This window comes from Cricetulus griseus, chromosome 3, assembly GCF_003668045.3.
Source record: "Cricetulus griseus strain 17A/GY chromosome 3, alternate assembly CriGri-PICRH-1.0, whole genome shotgun sequence".
Lineage (NCBI taxonomy): Eukaryota > Metazoa > Chordata > Mammalia > Rodentia > Cricetidae > Cricetulus > Cricetulus griseus.
Window position 1 is genome coordinate 208,340,853 of NC_048596.1, and position 21,404 is coordinate 208,362,256.

Consider the following 21,404-nt stretch of genomic DNA (forward strand, 5'->3'; position numbering starts at 1 on the left):
TTTCAGGAGTGTTCTAGTGAGAGAGTTCTCTAGTTAAATAAGCAAAATCCTACCTAAAGTTATCAGAATAAACAGCTTTTGACCTAATCTAAGGAGAAGTGGAAGAAACAAATCCAAATCAAAGTAAGCCTTCATTTTAATATAGCTTGTTCTTACACAAAATAGAATAAATGATTCACACAATTGTGTATAATTTTCACATAAATATTTGTTGTTGTTTTTCGAGACAGGGTTTCTCTGTATTGTTTTGGAGGTTGTCCTGAAACTCACTCTGTAGACCAGGCTGGCCTTGAACTCTTAGAGATCCGCCTCTTGAGTGCTGGGATTAAAGGTTTGAGACAGCAACAAATGGCTTTTTTTTTTTTTTTTCACATAAATCTTTTTATAGCTACCCATGAACATCTTAATCTTTCATTAGTTTATAATAAGACTTTTCTTTCATTTTATCTTATTTTTCTTAGAATTGCTTGTGGTGCATAGTCTGCTATGTAGCTTTTTAGATGTTTGATTTTAGCAATTATCTTAGGGCCTTCCAGTTTCATTACCTACCTCTTACCTGTTTTCACTAATAGTCTATGTGTAGCTTCTATTCCTCATTTCCATTGTGTTGTCTTGCTCATTTCATTCACTTCATCCTCCTTGATATGTGACTCCCTTTCTATGTAGATTATGTCATCCTGCAACCATATTTACCTTGGCTTATCACGTCTCATTGCCTTTATCTAAAACTATAGATTGGATGTCTCATGTTGAACTAGTGAAATCAACTCCCTTGTATAATCCTTCTCTTTCTAACTGATTGTGCCTACTTGTTTTTGTAGTCCTGGGTGGGTACAATGATAAGGCTGGCAGTAAGAGGGAACATGGATTGGTCTGTAATCACTGCTGTTCTCCAGTGCTACAACCTCTCTATACTAGCAGGGAGTCTAATACCATCTGACCAGTCCTGATGTTTCTAAGCTTCAATAACCTTGTGAAAAGTAGCTGCATGTTTCCTTATTCATCTCTGTTTTTAAAGGTACTTTTTATTTTCTATTTTCCTGAGGAAAAGAAAAACCCAAGTCTCCCCAGGATTAAGTACAGTATGCTTCTTTTATCCATAGAAGTGTGGGAATCTGTCATTGGCTGTTTCCCTCGTTGTTGGACCATCAGTGTGTTTACATAGACTTGGATTGTCACTTCATGTGCCTTCTTGATGCAGTGGGTGATGTGGTAAACACATGAGTATGATGGAGCTGCCAGTATTACCTGACATACTGTGTAGGAACTTTGTAAAAAAACAAATATATGTATTAGATAATAGTTTCTAAAATATCAATAAAATACAGTATAAAAACACAACTGTAGCAGCTATTATCAAGTACTATGCTCTGCATATAATTGTTTATACTGTACCTTTTATACTACTGCAACATGGTAGGTGCGTACATCAGTATTACCACAAACATGACTAGTGTGTTACACTAGGTTGTTAGGATGCCATGACAGCAGTTGCCAGCTTCATTGACATCTTAGGGACCACCATTGTATTTGTTGTCTGCTTCTGGTTTTTGTACTGTACATGACTATGATTCAGTATGAACTTTCTGGGTTTATTTTGCATTTTCCAGACAGGGTCTCTCTGTGTAACAGCCCTGGCTGTCCTGGAACTCACTTTGTAGGTCAGACTAGCTTCAGACTCACAGAGATCCACCTGCCTTTGCTTCTCAAGTACTGGGATTTAAGGCGTGTGCCATCACAGACCAGATGGTTTTTTGTTTTGTTTTTAATAATTGTGTGTGTGTGTGTCTGTGTTACTTCTGTTTGTGTGTGGCCATGGGAGCCAGAAGTAGTCATTGGATCTCCTGGAGTTGGAGTTCAAATAGCTGTGAGCCCAGTGTGAGTGCTGGGATCTGAACTCAGGTCCTCTGGAAGAGCAGCAGGTGCTCTTAATTGCTGAGCTATCTCTGCTGCCTCAGGATGAACTTTTGAAAATTTCTGAAAAATTTATGTGGGAGTAAAGCACAGAGTGACCAATACCAGTCATGCATGAAAGCAGATAGTACCACCAGTTCAAAGGTTGGAAGCTCTTTTTACTGTGATGAGCAAATGTGACAGGATAGGGGTGGTGGTGTAGACAGGAAGTAGATTTTGGATGTGGTAAATTTGAGGTACTTCAAACAGTTTTGCTTATAAAAATGTCTATTTTGAGGAATCTCTTCCCTTTTTTTAGTTTTCATGACACTGACTCTTTGAAGAGCTTAGTTCTGTTGTCTAATTGAATGTCTTGCATGAAGTAAAATGTGCTTTAAGAACACAGCACAGGTGATGGTCGTCTGTACTTCAGGTGTGTCTTATTTAGGTAGCCACTGTTGACTGGTAGGTGTGATCATCTGGTTTAAAACTCTTCACTGAGGGGGCTGGAGAGATGGCTCAGAGGTTAAGAGCACTGACTGCTCTTCCAGAGGTCCTGAGTTCAATTCCCAGCAACCACATGGTGGCTCACAGCCATCCGTAATGAGATCTGGTGCCCTCTTCTGATGTGGAAAAATACATGGAAGCAGAATGTTGTATTCATAATAAATAAAATCTTTAAAAAAAAACAAAACTCTTCATTGAAAAGCATTATGATGTCTGTTTCCCTTTCTGTAAAGAGTAAGTAATCTGTGAGAAAATGTGTTAACTTTAAACATAATTATTCTCTATGCCCACTGCATACTGTGAACTGGGAGAGACAATTATCTTAGTAGTTTTACTGAATTGGTTTATCATAAATCAAAAATTTAAAAAAAATTGCTGTTTGTCAGAATAAAAGTAACGGATATTGAGACAGTGATGGCAGCCACCGAAGGTAGTGGCCAAACTGATCTCAGTGGCCCCAGTGGTTTTGTTGTAGCGTGGCATTGAGAAATCATATAATGCTCCGTTGTGTTCCTTATCACTGTCATAAAAATTATGCTTCAGAATTATACACAACATTATGTGCTTAGCCTCCTTTAAGGAATCTTGGCTAGAGATAATAAAAATTTTTTATTTAATTTTATAGGTTTAAATGAAACACCAGATGTTTATAGCCTTGTAAGGTAAGTTTAATTTTTTTGAAACAATGTTACTGTATTTATTAACCCAAGTAACTTGTCTGGAAATACATTGCAGTTACTGAAATTACGTTGATAATTATTTTACTTACTACCTCAGCTTGCTGGCTCTATCTTAAGAGGTGATAGTCCTTAGGAGAGTGATTGTTTTCTATACATAGTGTACAGTAACACCTGCATCTGTGTTCAAACTGTGACCCATCACTTGAGAGCAGGCATGGAATTTCCCACCTGTGCCATGTTTGTGTACAAAATGTTTCAACATTTTAAAATCTTGGATCAGTGGTACTGACTATAAACAGGTGGTTTTTTATAGTGACATTAATCTCTTACAGTGGGAAGGCTGAGGCAGGCAGATCTTGATGAGGCCAACCTGGGCTACATAAGAGAACCTTTATCTAAAAATATCAAAGTGTTAGTGTTGACAGTGTGTTTGTCCTCTATGGACTTTAGAGAAGATCTTGCTTTACTTCATCATAGCTTCTTGTGGTTGCTGGGAATCCCTGATGTTCTGCCAATGTCTGCCTTTGTCTGCATCTGTTTCATTTCCCTCTCTCCTTCTTTCTTTGCTTTCTCCCTTTTTCTCTCTTTTCTCCCTTCCTTCCTTTTTCTTTCTTTTTTTTTAGGTTCAAAGCTGCTTGGCCAATGACTAGGATTTCCTTCCTTTTTCCTTCCTTCCTTTTCCTCCTTCCTTCCTTCCTTCCTTCCTTCCTTCCTTCCTTCCTTCCTTCTTTCCTTCCTTCCTTTCTCTTTCTTTCTTTTTTGAGACAGGTCTTTCATAAATCCAGGCTAACCACAAACTTGCTATGTAGCCTAGGATATGAATGAAAATGAGGACATGGCCATTCTTAGGTATGGTTGAGAAAGATTTTTTTGTAGATAAGAGGGAGAGAGTTTGGCTGGAGACATCTGGAAGGATCCAGACTGAACTTGGCCGTGAGAGAAGAAGAGGGCAAGAGGGCAAGCAAACCAAGAGATGGAGTGGCCAAAATGACAGACTTGTTTACAAATGAGAAACTGGAAGAGAAGGGAATTGAAGCCTAGCCCCTGGGCTGGAGAGGCTTAGGGTATAGGGGTTCAGGTAAGAAGTGCTGGGAAGAACTAGGATACTGAGTGGAATCTAGGCCTTTATGCTTGCTGTTCAAGCACACTACCAACTGAACTACTTCCCTACCCTCCCTTCTCTGTTTCTAAGTGTCTTCTTCCTTTTTAAAGACATGGGAGGGCTTAACAGCTGGAGGGTTGGGGTGAAGGCTTATTGGTAAAGTGCTTGCTATACAAGCCTGAGGGCTAAAGTTCAGATCCCTAGCTCATAGGCAATGCTGATTGGGTGTAATTCCATCATAGGGGAGGTGTAGACAGACTCCTCAGAACTAGCTGGCCAGTCAAACTAGTCCGACCTCTAGGTTTAGCAAGATATCCTGGAGAGTAATAGATACTTTGAGTCTTCACACGGACATGTACCTACATGTGTTCAAACACACACAAACATATGTGTACAAGAACACACATATCTTACAGTAATATAACAAAAAGACACAGACATGTTAGGGTTTTTATTTCTATGAAGACACAGAATGATCATGGCAACTCTAATAAAGGAAAACATTTTATTGGGACTGACTAACAGTTCAGAGGTTTAGTTAATTATTATCATGGAGGGAAGCATTGTGGCACACATGTAGGCATAGTGCTGGAAAGGTAACAGAGTCAGAATCTGAATGGGTAGGCAGCAGGAAGAGGGAGTGAGCCACTGGGCCTGGCTTGAGCTTCTTAAAAGTCAAAGCCTACCCACAGTGACACAGTTCCTCCATTAAGGCCATACCTACTCCAACAAGGCCACATGTTCTAATCCTTTCAAATAATGCCTATGTGCCTATATAGGTGCCATTTTCATTCAAACCACCACAATGACTTTGTCTTATTTGGAAATAATGATCTGTGCAGATGGAAAATTAAGATCACCTTTATAAGTCCTGAGGTGAGGACTTGACTGTACCATCTGTAGGACACAATTTATACCAGTATAGCAGTGCTTACACTTTCCTCTTGGATCATAAATAACTGAAGAATTAGAACGACAATGTCTTAAATGTTGGATGATACATGTGTTATTTTATATGTCTACTTTATAGGGCTAGAGGTTTGAAGGTAATCCTTAAGTGGTATGTATAATTTTTATGAATATCAAATCCATATTACATTAATTTTTTTACTTTATTCTCTTTCTCCTTTTAAGTTAATGCAGCAAGGCACAAGGCATAATGTGGCATACCATCTGTTTTGAGAGTGTGTTTTACTGAGTAAAAATGGCTGAGAGAAGTGGGAAGATTGCTGCAGGACAAGTATATATTGAGGTGGAATATGATTACGAGTATGAAGCAAAGGACAGGAAGATTGTCATCAGACAAGGGGAGCGGTACATCCTGGTGAAGAAGACCAATGATGACTGGTGGCAGGTCAGACTAGATGAGAATTCCAAAGCATTTTATGTGCCCGCACAATATGTCAAGGAGGTCACCCGCAAAGCGCTGATGCCACCTGTGAAGCAGGCAGCTGGACTGCCAAATAATTCTATGAAGACGATACAGAGTATGCATCTCCAGAGATCAACAGAAAATGTGAACAAAATGCCTGAGCTTTCAAGTTTTGGAAAGCCATCTTCATCTGTTCAAGGAACAGGTCTTACTCGTGATGCCAATCAGAATTTTGGGTCCAATTATAATTCAGGCCAGACTCTCAACCTAAGCCTGGACCTGACCCATAATAACGGAAAATTCAACAGTGACTCACATTCTCCCAAAGTTTCCAGCCAGAATAGGACACGCTTGTTTGGTCACTTTCCCGGGCCAGAGTTCTTGGATGTAGAGAAGACTAGTTTCTCTCAGGAGCAGTCTTGTGACTCAGCTGGAGAAGGCTCAGAAAGAACACACCAGGATTCCGAGTCTGGAGACGAGCTTAGCAGCAGCTCCACTGAGCAGATGAGGGTAAGAGAGAAGTTGGGTGAAATGCGAGCTTGCCTCAATAAAAATGGCATTTTAATTAAAACCATAGTGTTAAGAATTGGTTGTTTTGCTTTATGTGTTCAGAACACATGGATTCTATCCTGATTTAGAGAGAAAAAAAAACTGTGAACTAGCTTGTGACATTCACAGAGGATCCCTCTGTAGTATTCCTAATTCTTATATCTCTGTGGGGCTGGAGCTACTTTGGGCATGAGAATGTTTTTCTCCCTGCTGATGTGCATTAGGCAGGAAGCTCTTCCCTTAATGGTGGGTGATGCTTATTTAGTAGAAAATGTATTCTGTTTTCTGGTGGTATTTACTTGGCCTTGTTTCTGGCAACTAAGTGCTCAGGTGTACTACATGAGTGTACGAGGAAAGATGCCACTGGCATATTTGTAGCTAACTTGCTTATTGAAACTTGCTACCCTGGAACACCAAGCAGTTTAGAGCAAATAATCCTTCTTCCAGTCATATGCTTGTGTCTGAAATGTTTCCCCTTGATTGTACTCAATACTGACCCGGAAAGAAATGTGTTCCTGGTTTGGCTTTTGCTTTTTCCCTACCTGGCTTTCTTTTCAGATTGCGTATGCTGGTTATTTTTCAAATGTCATTTTAAAAGCTCATGAATGAAATTGAAATGTCATGCATGTATTTGGGCAATTCTGATTTTTAAGTAAATTTTTATTTCAATTTTAAAATAAATTTAAACATAATTTTTTGGTCTGAAGTTGTGTTGCCTTCTGGGTTGTTGTTTTGTTTGGTTTGGAATGAAGAGAACCTCCCTCTAACTCCCCTTCCTTCCTCCCTCCCTCCCTTCTTTTTTTGGTGCTGTAAACTTAGCCCTAGGTCTTGGGCTTAATAGGAAAGCACTCTGCTGCTGTGCTAAACTCTCCTAACCAGTAATTAGGCAGCTCATAGGTATGGTCCAATTCTATAAGTAGTAACTATTACAGCATTTTTGAGTGGATATAGGAAATGAGAAGATTCTGTAGAGAAACTTCCAGTGTTTGAGATCAAGGCATGAAGTAGCACTATCATTGTCTTCCATGGGCTCTTCAGTTTTAGTATGATACTCTGATATAGAACATACAGGGTTTGCTGAGGCTCGATGTGGTGGTGTATGCCTTTAATCCTAGCACTCATGAGGCAGAGGTATGTAGATCTCTTTAAGTTGAAGCCAGGATGGTCTATATAGCAAGTTCTATACCAGCTAGAGCTACATGGTGAGACCCTGTCTTTAAAATATGCTTATACGTTTACATATGTACATGTGTTTTCTATTCCATCTAATCACAGTCACTGTTTCACGAATAAAATAGAATTTTATATTTATTTTCACAAACAGTCCTGTGTTCTTTTTGTTCTGAAGGTCTTAAGTTCCCTGCACTGGAAGTTGATGGCTCCTGATCTCTTCTGTGTCTTAGCACTGTTTGAAAGTCTTATGAGGAGTTCTTTGGCAGGCCCTTAACTCTCCATGGCAATGGTCTCAAATCTTTTGCATTTTCTTCTTTTTGCTGAATCACTTACACTTTGTTCTGCTCTCATCAGACCACTTTGCCTTATATTTCACAGCAAAAACTAAATCTCCAAACAACACACAAAAAAGTCACAGTATAGAAATAGGGATCAAATTTGCACAGTAGTTAATAATGCTGGCTTCCATTTTAATCTGATTTTAGCATTGGGCAGCTGTGTGATAATTGGGGGAAATTTACTTATTTTGTAATTCTCTGAGTGAACCCTGGGCTTGGTGTATGCTAGGCAAACACCCTACCACTGAGCTATATCCCAAATGTAAGGAAATTTAATTTAGTATTTTGCCTGCATGTATGTATGTACACGTACCATGTGTGTGCCTGGTGCCTGCAGAGGTCAGAATCCAGGAACTGGAGTTAGGGATGGTGGCTAGCCACCATGTGTGTACTGGGAACCAAACCCTGGGTCCTCTGCAAGAGCTCATAATAGAGCTCTCTGGCTCTGAGGGGAAAATTCCTTAACCTGTGTTAAGGAGTAGTCACAGGGATGTTGAGGCACATAGTAAAGGCATTGGTTGTCTGTTGCCACTTAAATACCAAGTTTATCAGCTTAAAACAGAGAACACGCCCTTTCTCTATTTTTGTCAGTACATCAGTGGAAGCTTGGGGTCTCTTGAGGCTACAATCTTAAGCAAGCAAAGCTGAGAGGAGGAATTGCTTGTAATGGTGCCTTGCTCACAATGTTGCTAGTTAAGTCTCCTCATAGCTGTTTGAATACAGCAAGTAGACTTCTCTAGAATGAACAGTCAAGGAGTGAGGAATATGAGTAAAGGTTTTGAGGATTAGAGGGAATACTTTGGCTGACTGTTAACAGATACTCAGTAAATCACACTTGCCACTGTATTGTCATGCCCACTGTTATTCCCACCATCAAATCTGTAAGTACATCTGTATTGGCTGTTGCCTTTCTTCTGGTACAGTGCAAACATTTCTTTTTCTACTAAAGTGTACTTTTTTCATATTTGCTCTTTGTACTTTTCCACCAGCTGCTACAAGATAGGATGTTATTTATTTTCATTGCTTCAGATTCACTGTCAAATTTATTAGAAGAGAGAGAGAGAGAGAGAGAGAGAGAGAGAGAGAGAGAGAGAGAGAGATGTGTGTGTGTGTGTGTGTGTGTGTGTGTGTGTGTGTGTGTGTGTGACCAAACCACATGAATGTTAGAGAACAACTTCAGGGGCTTTGCCTTCCACCTTGTTTTTGAGACATGGCCTATGGTTTGCCACTGCACTGTGTTTTCCAGGCTAGCTAACTGGCCTGTGAACTTATGCAGAGTTCTCCTGTCTCTTGCTCCTATTTTGCTATAGGAGTGTGCTGGCATAATATATATTGCTACAGCATCCAGCTTTTTGTTTCTTTTTTTTCCCAGACAGGGTTTCCTCTGTGTGACAGCCCTGGCTGTCCTGGAACTCGCTCAGGCTGGCTTCGAACTCAAAAGAGATCTGCCTGCCTCTGCCTCCTGAGTGCTGGGATTAAAGGCATGTGTCATTACTTTGGGGGCATTCAGCTTTTTATGTGGGTTCAAAGAATTCAAACTCTGGTCATCAGACTCTCCGGCAGTCAGCATTTTTGCCATCTTCCCCAGAATTTAGATTTGCTCATATTTTCTTCATTTAGTAAAAGTCTTGTAACTCTGCTTTTCCTGTGTTGCACCATTACTCCTTCCTTTACTGTCTGAGCCATCTCCCCACCCCCTCAACACCTCCCATTTAAACAGGAATTTGAGAATTCTTAATAGTCTGGAGTACTAGTCATTTGTCAAGTAAATGGATGGCTTGCAAATATTTTATCCTGTTGTGTACTTTTCTTTTTATCCTTTTGGTTGGGTCTTTCCCAGAACCAGTGTTTCATTTTGATGAACTCCAGTTTATCAGTTCCCTATATGGGTCATGCTTTGTTTCAAGTGTAGGAGGTCATGGCTTAGCAATTTTAGGTATATTTGGAGAAACAGAACCACTAGGGAGGGAGGGAGGGAGGGGTGTGTGTGTGTGTGTGTGTGTGTGTGTGTGTGTGTGTGTGTGTGTGTGTTTCGCGTGTGTTCGAGCGTGCGCACATGTGTACATGTGTCTCTTCATAAATACACACATACACAAGATGGGGCTGTATTTTAAGCAGTTGGCTGCACAAGCATGCAGGCTTGCAAGTTTAGAATCTGGATTTCCTGGCAGGCTGATGCTCCAGGAAAACAAGTGTTGTTGCTGGTGTTTTTGTTGTTGTATCCAAGAATCCATCGCCAAGTCTGAGGTCATGAAGATTTACTCTGTGCCTTCTCCTGACAGTTTTCTAGTTTAGGTTTTAAATCATTTTGAGTTACTTTTTAAGTAAATGTGAAATAAGCACCCACTCCCCCAATCCCCCCCAATAGGGCTTCTTTGTGTAGCCCTGGCTGTCCTGGAACTTGTTTTGTAGACCAGGCTGGCCTCCAATTTCCTTTTAGAAGTGACTGTCTCTAGCCCATCTAGTGCAGTTTGTTTAAAGACACCTGCTCCATCAGGTAGCTTAGCACTCCTTGTTGAAAATCAGTTGACCATAGACTCTGTGGCTTGCTCACGGATATTTAGTGCCTACCTGTTAATTTATACACTCCCTTACACCTGTAGGGACAGTCTCGAGTGCTCTTATTTTGTAGCATTTTAAAATTGTGAAGTGTTAGCCTTCTTTGTTTTTTTTTTCTAAGAGTTGTATCTTTTTTGGTTCCTATAACTTCTCAGTATTAGAATTGGCTTGTCAGTTCCTACAAATAAACTAGTTGGGATCCTGGTAGGGATTATCTTTGAGGCTGTACAACAATTTGGGGAGTGGTATCCATTTTTGCTCCTCTTACTCCCCTCAGGCTGAAATCTTCAGATTTATTGGCTCAAGGAAAGGTTATGCTGGAGGGTGGTTCAATAGGTAAGAATGCACATTGCTCTTGCAGAGGATCTGAGTTCATCATCCCAGAATGATATCAGGTAGCTCATAATCATTTGTAACTCCAGTTCCAGGGGTTGTGACAGCTCTGGCCTCCATGGGCACCTGTACACACATGCACATACCTACACACAGATAAACACATATATAATTAAGATGAAATTTAAAAAGAAAGTATTTCATGTTCATATATAATTTCTTTAGGTACAGAAATCTGTTTTTTTGTTTTGTTTTGGTACTGCTTTCTTTCAAACTTTTTCTTTTTTAGCATGGTTTCTGGAGGGAAGTATAATTCTTGTCTTTGTTCCTCTATAAGGATTTTTTTCTCTGCTGTCCTTCAAGATTTCATTTCATTTTTGGTTTTTATAGCTTGAATATGATATGCTTATGATAGGTTTTTTGGTTCTTATCCTATTTTCAGTTTGGAAAACTTTTATTGGCACATCTTCAAGCAAATTTTACTCCTAGCCATGTTCGGTCTGCTGTTCATACCATCAGAGTCATTTTCTATTTATATTACAGTTTTTTAACTTCTTGAATTTTCATTGTTTGGTAGGATTTTTAAAAATCTGATTATGTTACTCGTGTGTCTTTGCATATTGTCCATTTTTCCGTAACAGCAAAAAACATATTAATAATATCTTAGTTCCCTGTCTTGGTGATTCTAGCATCTGTACTGTTTCCAAGTTTGATTGTGTTACTTGCTTTTGTTACTGTGTTTTGTTGCTTTTCAGCATGCTTTGTATTTATCAAGTAATAGTAACTGAATTGGATAGGCTTATAGTGTGAGGTGTTAGGCTAATTTGGCCAGAAATTGTTCTGTGTTTAATGTTTATTGTATATACTAGACACTTGAAATTCAAGTATTTGTGTTTTGGCTCAGTTGCTTTGGGTATTTTGGGGGGTATTTTTTTTTTTTGTTGTTGTTTTTTGTTTTTTGTTTTTAAAGACAGTCTCAATGTCTGCCCACACTGGCCTCAAACTTACAAGACAAGCCTTTAACTTCCTCCTGCTTCCCTCTCCCAAATGCTAGGATCACAAGTGTGTGTGACACTGTGCCTAGTCTCTTCTAACAGCTCCCCTCATTAGGTACTTGCTTCTTGAGGTCTTTCCTCTGTGGTCCACTGAAGCCCACAGCAGGGGAGGTGTCATTGTATTCCCTAATTCTGTGGTGAAGTCTCAGTCTTACACTGTTTGATATTGGGCTCTGAATATCCCGTGTCTCTTGATTTTATCCTTTACCTTATGGAATACCAGAGCCTCTTCTGAGGGCTTTGAAGTATGGGGACCACTTTGTCCAGGCTGGATAAACTCTGGAGAAGTTTTTTTTTTTCTTTATTAGCAGGACTACCTAGACTTAGATTGCTGGGTCACCTTTTCTCCTCTTATCAGAACCATAGAAATGTTTTTGTTGAATCTTTACTGAAGGAACCTGGTGGTGGCCTTGGAAATAAACCCCACCAAAATCCAGTGTCTCCCACAGTGTGTCCATTAATTCATCATGATTCTGTTAGGTGTTCCAACCAGTTTATAACTCTTATAGTGCTACTAGTTTCTATTTAGTTGCATCTCTTCTGCAACTCTGGATTTACCCTTCCAAATATTGGGGGAGCAGTTTGCCATGAGACGTTGGTTGTCTGATGGGTGCAAGAAATCATGAATTGTTTGATTTTTGGTTTTGTCTTGATGTTAACAGAGTGATGACTTTGACATTTTCTGCAAGTTAGAACTAAAATTGGAAGTCAATAAGATTGTGAGTAAAAAAAAAATTAAATATGTCTGTTGAGCATGGGTATACATGTGGAGGTCAACTGGATTTTTTCCTGCTATTCTTCCAGGGATCAAATTCAGGTAGTCTCTTGTGGCAAGAGCTTATCCACTGAGCCATTTTGCATGTTTGTTGCTGTTTAGCTTATAAATATACAATATATTGGTTGGCTTTTGAACACCAGCCATCCTTCTTAGCTAATGCATGTTCATGATCACAAGAATGGTCTAACTGGTCAATGATCATATGTATAGCTGAAATCCATCTATTAAGCTTTCTTTTGCATTTGTTCTAAAAAGATACTGGTTTGCCTTTTTGTGTGTGTGTGTGTGTGTGCTTGATCAGGATATCAATGAAATGAGTGGGGAAGTATTCCCTCTTTTGTGCTTAGTAAGGGGATGTGTAGTTTTGATAGTGTTTTCCTATGAGTCGCCCTGGGTATCATGTTTGTTTTCTTTTTTTTTTACTTTTTTTTTTTTTTTCTTTTTTTTTGTTTTTTTGAGACAGGGTTTCTGTGCATTGTTTGGAGCCTGTTGCTTTGTAGACCAGGCTGGCCTCAAACTCAGAGATCCACCTACCTCTGCCTCCTGAGTGCTGGGATTAAAGGTGTGCACCACTGATGCCCAGCTTCCATGTTTACTTTCTTTAATAATGTTAGAAACAAAGAGTAGTCTTGATATGTGACAAAGGAACACTGGAAAAAGTAAATGTAGCTTGGCAAGGCAATGTCTTTTTTTGTAAAAAGAGTGCACCAGAACCCATCTGGGCTAGCAAGCACACTTGAAAAGATGTTTTCTTTTTATCCCTGATGTAGGTGGTGACTACAACTCATCCCATTGGTGGAGATTGACTTCACAACCTGATTAAATTGGCTAATCAGTGTGACAGGAAGTTACTTGCTGGGTTAGTTACTTTTCATAGGAAAAAAAAAAACATTTCTAACAGTAGTTATTGGGGTATTAAATTATCAGTTTCGCTTTTGGGCAATTAGGACACTTGAAGGAATTGTTAGGTTTCATTAAAGTTATCACATCCTGGCAGTGTTTTTTTGTTTTTTGTTTTTATTTTCCTGGCAGTGTTCTTTTATTGCCATTTCCCTATGTACAGTGTCTTCATTGATGCTATTTCATTCACCATGTTTGTATTTCGTTTTTCTGTTAGTGTTGGAAGAGGTTTGTCAGTTTTATCAATCTTTTCAAGTAGTGCAGTACTTGTTTCATTGATTTGTTTTATTTTCCTGTGATAAATTTCACTGATTTCTCTTCATTGTTTTGTTTTGTTTTTGAGGCAGGGTTTCTTATAGCCCAGTTTAGCTCTGAACTGTGCTATAAGATGACCTTGAACTCCCAATCCTTCTGAGAAAATTAAGGCATTTCTCACTATGCCTAGCTATGTTGTTTTTCCTTTTCTTTTTTCCTTTCTTCTTTCCTCCCTCCCTCCCTTTCTTCTTTCTTTCTTTTTTGAGACAGGGTTTTTTTCTCTGTGTATCAGCCCCAGCTGTCCTGGAACTCGATTTGTAGATCAGGTTGGTCTCAAATTCACAGAGATTCACCTGCTTCTACCTCTGCATGCTGGCATTAAAGGTGTGTGCCATCATGCCCAGCTACTACTAGTTATGATTCTTTCATTGGTGTGTTCTTATTCTACTCCAGCTTCTTTTTTTTCCAGATTTTTTTTATTTGAATTAGAAACAAGATTGTTTTACATGTCAATCCCAGTTCCTTCTCCCTCCCCTCCTCCCCTACCACTCCCCCCAACTAAAACCCTACCTATTACATATCCTTTCTGCTCCCCAGGGAGGGTGAGGCCTTCCATAGGGGGGTCATCAGAGTCTATCATATCCATTGGGATAGGGCCTAGGCCTACCCCCATGTGTCTTGGCTCAGGGAGTATCCCTCTATGTGGAATGGGCTCCCAAAGTCCACACCTATGCTAGGGATAAGTACTGAACTACTACAGGAGGTCCTGTAGATTTCTGAGGTCTTCTCACTGAAACCCACATTCATGGGGTCAGGATCAGTCCCATGCTGGTTTCCCAGATATCAGTCTGGGAACCAAGAGTTCCCCAATGTTCAGGTCAGCTGTTTCTGTGGGTTTCACCAGTCTGGTCTTGACTCCTTTGCTCATCACTTGTTCTTCTCTGCAACTGGATTCCAGTTCAGTTCAGTGATTAGTTGGGGGTGTCTGCTTCTACTTCCACCAGATGCTGGATGAAGGCTATAGGATGGCATATAAGACAGTCATCAGTCTCATTATCAGGGGAGGGCATTTAAAGTAGCCTCTCCTCTGTTGTTTAGATTGTTAACTAGTGTCATCTTTGTAGATTTCCAGACCTTTCCCTAGTGCCTGATTTCTCTGTAAACCTAAAATATCTCCCTCTATTATGGTATCTCCTTTCTTGTTTTCTTCTATTCTTCCCCCGACTCAAACTTTTTGCTCCCTCATGTCCTCCTCACCCTTCCTCATCTCCGCTTCTCATTCTCCTAGCTCCCTCCCCTCTCTTCCAGTGCTCCCAATTTGCTCAGGAGATCTTGTCCCTTTCCCCTTCCCCCTTCTCCAGGGGACCATGTATATCTCTCTTAGGGTTCTCCCTGTTTACATCTGGTGGTGTGGATTGTAGGCTGGTATTCCTTTACTCTATGTTTAAAATCCATATATTAGTGAGTAGTACATACCATGTTTGTCTTTTTGTGATTGGTTTACCTCGCTCAGAATGGTTTCTTCTAGTTCCATCCATTTTCCTGCAAATTTCAAGATTCCATTTTTTTTTTTTTGTTTTTTTTGTTTTTGTTTTGTTTTTGTTTTTTCTGCTGAGTAGTACTCCATTGTGTAAATGTACCACATTTTCTCTATGCATTCTTCAGTTGAGGGGCATCTAGGTTACTTTCAGGTTCTGGCTATTACAAATTGTGCTGCTATGAACATCGTTGAACAGATGTCCTTGTTGTATGAGTGTGCTTATTTTGGGTATATGCCTAAGAGTGGAATTGCTGGATCTTGTGGTAGATTGATTCCCATTTTCCTGAGGAGTCGCCATACTGATTTCCAAAGTGGCTGTACAAGGTGGCACTCCCACCAGCAGTGGAGGAGTGTTCCTCTTTCTCCACATCCTCTCCAGCATAAACTGTCATTGGTGTTTTTGATTTTAGCCATTCTAACAGGAGTAAGATGGTATCTCAGAGTTGTTTTGATTTGCATTTCCCTGATGGCTAAGGATGTTGAACACTTTCTTATGTGTCTTTCAGCCATTTTAGATTCCTCTATTGAGAATTGTTTATTTAGTTCTGTATCCCACTTTTTAATTGGATTGTTTGGTGTTTTGGAGACTAGCTTCCTGAGTTATTTGTATATTTTGGAAATCAGCCCTCTGTCAGATGTGGGGTTGGTGAATATCTTATCCCAGTCTGTGGGCTGCCATTTTGTCTTGCTGACTGTGTCCTTTGCCTTACAGAAGCTTCTCAGTTTCAGGAGGTCCCATTTATCAATTGTTCATCTCAATGTCTGTGCTACTGGTGTAATGTTCAGGAAGCAGTCTTCTTTACCAATTAATCAAGGGTATATCCCACTTTGTCTTCTAATAGGTTCAGTGTGGCTGGATTTATGTTGAGGTCTTTGATCCATTTGGACTTAAGTTTTGTGCATGGCAATAGACAAGGATCTATCTGCACTCTTCTACATGCCAGCAACCAATTATGCCAGCACCATTTGTTGAAGATGCTTTCTTTATTCCATTGTATAGATTTAGCTTCTTTGTCAAAAATCCGGTGTTTGTAGGTGTGTGGGTTAATATCAGGGTTTTCAATTCGATTCCATTGGTCTACCTGTCTATTTTTGTCCCAATACCAAGCTGTTTTCAGGACTATAGCTCTGTAATTAATAGAGCTTGAAGTTGGGGATGGTGATGCCTCCAGAAGTTCCTTTATTGTAGAGGGTTGTTTTAGCTATCCTGGGTCTTTTGTTTTTCTATATAAAGTTGAGAATTGTTCTTTCATGGTCTATGAAGAATTGTGCTGGGATTTTGATGGGGATTGCATTGAATCTGTAGATTGCTTTTGGCAAGATTGCCATTTTTACTATGTTGATCCTATCTATCTAAGAACATGGGAGATCCTTCCATTTTCTGGTATCTTCTTTAATTTCTTTCTTTAGAGACCCAAAATTCTTATGGTACAGATATTTCACTTTTTTGGTTAGCGTTACCCCAAGGTATTTTATGTTGTTTGTGGCAATTGTAAAGGTGATGTTTCTGAGTTCTTTCTCCACAAATGTATCATCTGTATATAGTAGAGCTACTGATTTTTTTTAGTTAATCTTGTATCCTGCCACTTTGCTGAAGGTGTTTATCAGCTGTAGGAGTTCCCTGGTAGAGTTTTTCGTTCACTTAGCAGACTATCATATCATCTGCAAACAGTGAAAGTTTGACTTCTTCCTTTCCAATTTGTATCCCCTTGATCTCCTTTTGTTGCCTTATTGCTCTAGCTAGAACTTCAAGGACAATATTGAAGAGATATAGAGAGAGTAGACAGCCTTGTCTTGTTCCTGATTTTAGAGGAATAGCCTTGAGTTTCTCTCCATTCAGTTTGATGTTGGCTGTTGGCTTACTGTATATTGTTTTTATTATGTTCAGGTATGTTCCTGTTATTCCTGATCTCTCCAGGACCTTTATCATGAAGGGGTGTTGGATTTCGTCAAAGGCTTTTTCAGCATTTAGTGAGATGATCATGTGTTTTTTCTTCTTCAGTTGGTTTATATGGTGGATTACATTGATAGATTTTAGAATGTTGAACCAACCCTGCGTCCCGGGGATGAAGCCTACTTGATCCTGGTGGATGATTTTTCTGATATGTTCTTGGATTCGGTTTGCCAGTATTTTAGCATCATTGTTCATGAGGGATATTGGTCTGTAGTTCTCTTTGTAAGTTGTGTCTTTGTGTGGCTTGGGTACCAAGGTAATTGTAGCCTCGTAAAAAGAGTTTGGCAATGAACCTTCTGCTTTTATTGTGTGGAACAATTTGAGGAGTATTGGTATTGGCTCTTATTTGAATTTCTGGTAGAATTCTGCACTGAAGCCATCTGGCCCTGCACTTTTTTTTGGTTGGGAGACTTTTGATGACTACTTCTATTTCATTAGGGGTTATAGGTCTATTTAAATTGCTGATCTGTTCTTGATTTAATTTTGGAAAGTGAAATCTATCCAGAAAATTGTCCATTTCTTTTAGATTTTTGAATTTTGAGGAATACAGGTTTTCAAAGTATGACCTGATGATTTTCTGGATTTCCTTTGTGTCTGTTGTTATGTCCCCCTTTTCATTCCTGATTTTATTAATTTGCATGTTCACTCTCTGCAATTTGGTAAGTTTGGATAAAGGTTTGTCTATCTTGTGGATTTTCTCGAAGAACCAATTCTTCATTATATTGATTCTTTGTATTGTTCTCCTAGTTTCCACTTTATTGATTTCAGCCCTCAATTTGATTATTTCCTGGCATCTGCTCCTCCGGGGTGTATTAGCTTCTTTGTGTTCTAGAGCTTTCAGTTGTGCTGTTAATTCTTTAGTATAACTATTCTCCTGTTTCTTCATGTGGGCACTTAGCGCTATGAGCTTCCCTCTTAGCATTGCTTTCAATGTGTCCCATATGTTTGGGTATGTTGTGTCTGAATTCTCATTGAATTCTAGGGAATCTTTAATTTCTTTCTTTCTTCCTTTCTTCCTTCCTTTCTTTCTTTCTTTCTTTCTTTTTTTATTTCTTCCTTGACCCAGTAATTGTGCAGTTGGGTGTTACTTAATTTCTGTGAGTTTGTAAGTTTTCTGCAATTCGTGTTTTTGTTGAATTCTAACTTTAAAGCATGGTGGTCTGATAAGATATAGGGGGTTATTTCAGTTTTTTTTTTGTACCTGTTGAGGTTTTCTATGTTGCCAAGTATGTGGTTGATTTTAGAGAAGGTTCCATGTGGCACTGAGAAGAAGGTATATTCTTTTGTATTTGGATGGAATGTTCTATAGATGTCTGTTAAGCCCAATTGGGCCATAACTTCTATTAGTTCCTTTGTTTCTTTGTTAAGTTTCTGTCTGGTGTTCCTGTCCAGTGGTGAGAGTGGGGTGTTGAAATCTCCCACTATAAGCGTGTGTGGTTTTATGTGTGATTTGAGTTTTAGTAATGTTTCTTTTACAAATGTGGATGCCTTTGTATTTGGGGCATAAATGTTCAGAATTGAGACTTCATCCTGATGGATTTTTCCTGTGATGAGTAGTAAGTGACCTCCTCCATCTCTTTTGATTGATTTTAGTTTAAAGGCCAATTTGTTGGATATTAGGATTGCTACCCCCACTTGTTTCTTGGGTCCATTTGATTGGAAAATCTTTTTCCCAACCTTTAATTCTAAGGGACCGTCTGTCTTTGAAGTTGAGGTGTGTTTCTTGTATGCAGCAGCAGGCTGGATTCTATCTTCTTATCTATTCTGCTAACCTGTGTCTTTTTATAGTCAAGTTAAGACCATTAATATTGAGGGATATTAATGACCATTGATTATTCATTCTTGTTTGTTTTGAATTTGGTGGTGGTGGTGAAATTATGTGTGGTTTTCCATCCCTTTTTCCTTTGGCTGTTGGTAAAGTGGGATTATCTATTGCCTATATTTTTCTGGTTGTAGTTAACTTCCTTGGGTTTCAGTTTTCCTTCCAGAACTTTCTGTAGGGCTGGATTCCTGGATATGTATTGTTTGAATCTGGTTTTGCCATGGAATATCTTGTTTTCTCCATCTATATTGATGGAAAGTTTTGCTGGGTATAATAGTTTGGGCTGGCATCTGTGGTCTCTTAGTGTAGGTAGAATATCTATCCAGGACCTTCTGGCTTTCAGAGTTTCCATGGAAAAGTCAGGTGTAATTCTGATAGGTTTGCCTTTATATGTTACTTGACCTTTTTCCTTTGCTGCCCTTAATATTTTCTCTTTATTCTGTATGTTTGGTTTTGATTACTATGTGGCAAGGAGACCTTTTTATTTTGGTCCAGTCTATTTGGTGTTCTGTAGGCTTCTTCTGTACTTTCATTGGCATGTCTTTCTTTAGGGTGGGAAAGTTTTCTTCTATGATTTTGTTGAATATTTTCTGTGCCTTTGAGTTGGATTTCTTCACCTTCTCATATCCTCTTGGAGGCCCTCTATCATTTTCATGAAGGTGTTTTTAAGGTCATTCTCTTCTGCTTCGTCTGCATTGTGATGTTCAGGTTGCTGGTGCATGGTCCCTAGTCTCTGGTGGTGTCATTTTGGTTTTTCTGTTGTTGAATGTGCTTTTATATTGTCTTCTTCCCATCCTTTCTTCCGGTGGGTGTAGCAGGAGTCTCTTCCTCTCCTGGTGGGCATGGGACCAAGGTTCCCTTCTGGTAGATGCAAACAGTTCCAATATTCTGATGTCTGTCCTCTTCTCGGGGATGGAGACAGGACAGTTACTAGGGCCTTGGCAGTCTCTGGGTGTATTGGATCCCACAGGCCGAGTTCTGTTCCTGTGAGCAGACCCCCAGTGTCAGGTGTCCCTGAGCAGGGCAGGGGAACCCCTTACTACAGTTTCTTGAAGTGGAATCTTAGCTAAGTGGTTTGAAACTTTCCTCATTTCCTAATAAGAGCATTTGTTGCTGTAAGTCTCTCCAACACTGCTTTTGCTTCCTTCAGCAAGTGTGCTGTATTTTGTCTTCATACTGTTGAATTCAGTGCATTTTAAAATTCTTGAGACTTGCTTTTATGCTCATGGGATGCTTGGGGAAGTATTTGTTTAGTTTCCAAGTGTTTGAAGAATCTTTTACTGGTTTATAGTTTGGCTCCTTTGTACTTGGGTAACAATCTGTGATTTAATTCTTTAAAAAGTTGGTTGGGAGTTGTTTAATGTCCAGGATAGGATCTTGGAATATGTTCTATAGACACTAAAATAGTGTATTATGTTGTTGATTTATAATTTTGATGAGACCCCTTAGTTTCATGGCGTTGAGTCTTTTGTAGTCTTGCTGATTTTATGCCTGCTTGCCGAAGAATCCTGTTGGTAGGTGGATCTGTGTTCTCAAGTCCTTCTACTTGGGTTCATACATTTTCAGCATCATTTCCTGTGGTATACTTTGGTGCATACACTTTTCCAGATTGTTATGTTTTCCTGCACATTTGATGTCTTTATACATATTCATAATCTGTTTCTGGCAGTTTTCTTTGCTCTGAGAAACTACTTTGTCTGTTCATATAGAAACATATAGCTAGGCTTTTTAAATTCTCTTTAGTCTAGTCTGCCAATCTTTGTCTTTTACGGGACACAGACTGTTGAAATTGAAGTAATTAATGATAGCTAACCCTTAAGTCTGTCATTTTTCATTTTGTTTTTTGTTTCTTCTTACACTGGCTTTTTCAGAGTTCCCTTTTGGATGCTTTCATTTGTGTAGTTTTTAATGCTCCAAACATTGTGTATACTGGCATGGCTTGTCAGTCTGCTGGTGTCATATTGCCAGTTTGAGTAAATCATGAGTTCATCTTCCCTGGATTTTTTTTATTCTAACATTTGTAACTGTCCTGTCCTAAATACAAGAGAAGCCCTCAGACTGTATTGTTTTTGTTGCAACTACTAAACACAGTCTAGAAACTCTAGAGGTGAACTAAGAATTATTTCCTCCTCTCCCTTCACCTTCCAGGTTCCTCCTTTCATCATTTCCATTTTGCCTAGGGAACCAGCAGGCTTAATTACTCATTTAGGGAAAAGTCTTAGTTTTTAGTCATCTGATTTTTCTCTTATTCCTGAAGTTTTTGATGAATACACAATTCTGGGTAGGTCTTCTTTTAAGTCAGCTCTTAAAAACACTCATACCTTCTGGCTTTTATTGTTTTTGATGAGAAGCTTTCTTTTCTTTTTAAACTTTCTTTTACAAATGAGCCCTGTATCTCCTGTAATTGCTTTCATATTTTTCTTGTTTTTCAGTTTGACTGTGATGATTTTAGAGTGGATCTTTGTGGGTTTATCCTGTTTGTAGTTTGCTCAATTTGTACTTTGCTCTATACCCACCCCCACCCCAAGTGTGGTAAGTTTCTGACATTCTACAATTTTTTTTTTCAGCCCTGTGCTCTTTCACCCTCCCCCCTC

At 39.2% G+C, this 21,404-nt stretch overlaps 1 protein-coding gene across 5 annotated transcripts in view; it reads left to right on the forward strand.

Annotated features, from left to right (window-relative positions):
• The window catches only part of Arhgap12 (Rho GTPase activating protein 12), a 98,224-nt gene that overhangs the window by 13,914 nt on the left and 62,906 nt on the right, over positions 1-21,404 (forward strand). For 4 of the 5 annotated variants that reach the window (XM_027405470.2, XM_027405471.2, XM_027405472.2 and 1 more), the window contains exons 2-3: positions 3,026-3,062; positions 5,317-6,064. In XM_027405470.2, coding sequence (XP_027261271.1) covers positions 5,387-6,064 — 678 coding nt within the window. In that variant the 5' untranslated portion in view covers positions 3,026-3,062; positions 5,317-5,386. Of the gene's footprint in view, positions 1-3,025; positions 3,063-5,316; positions 6,065-21,404 lie in introns of those variants that run through there. The other variant, XM_027405474.2, reaches the window with a different exon arrangement.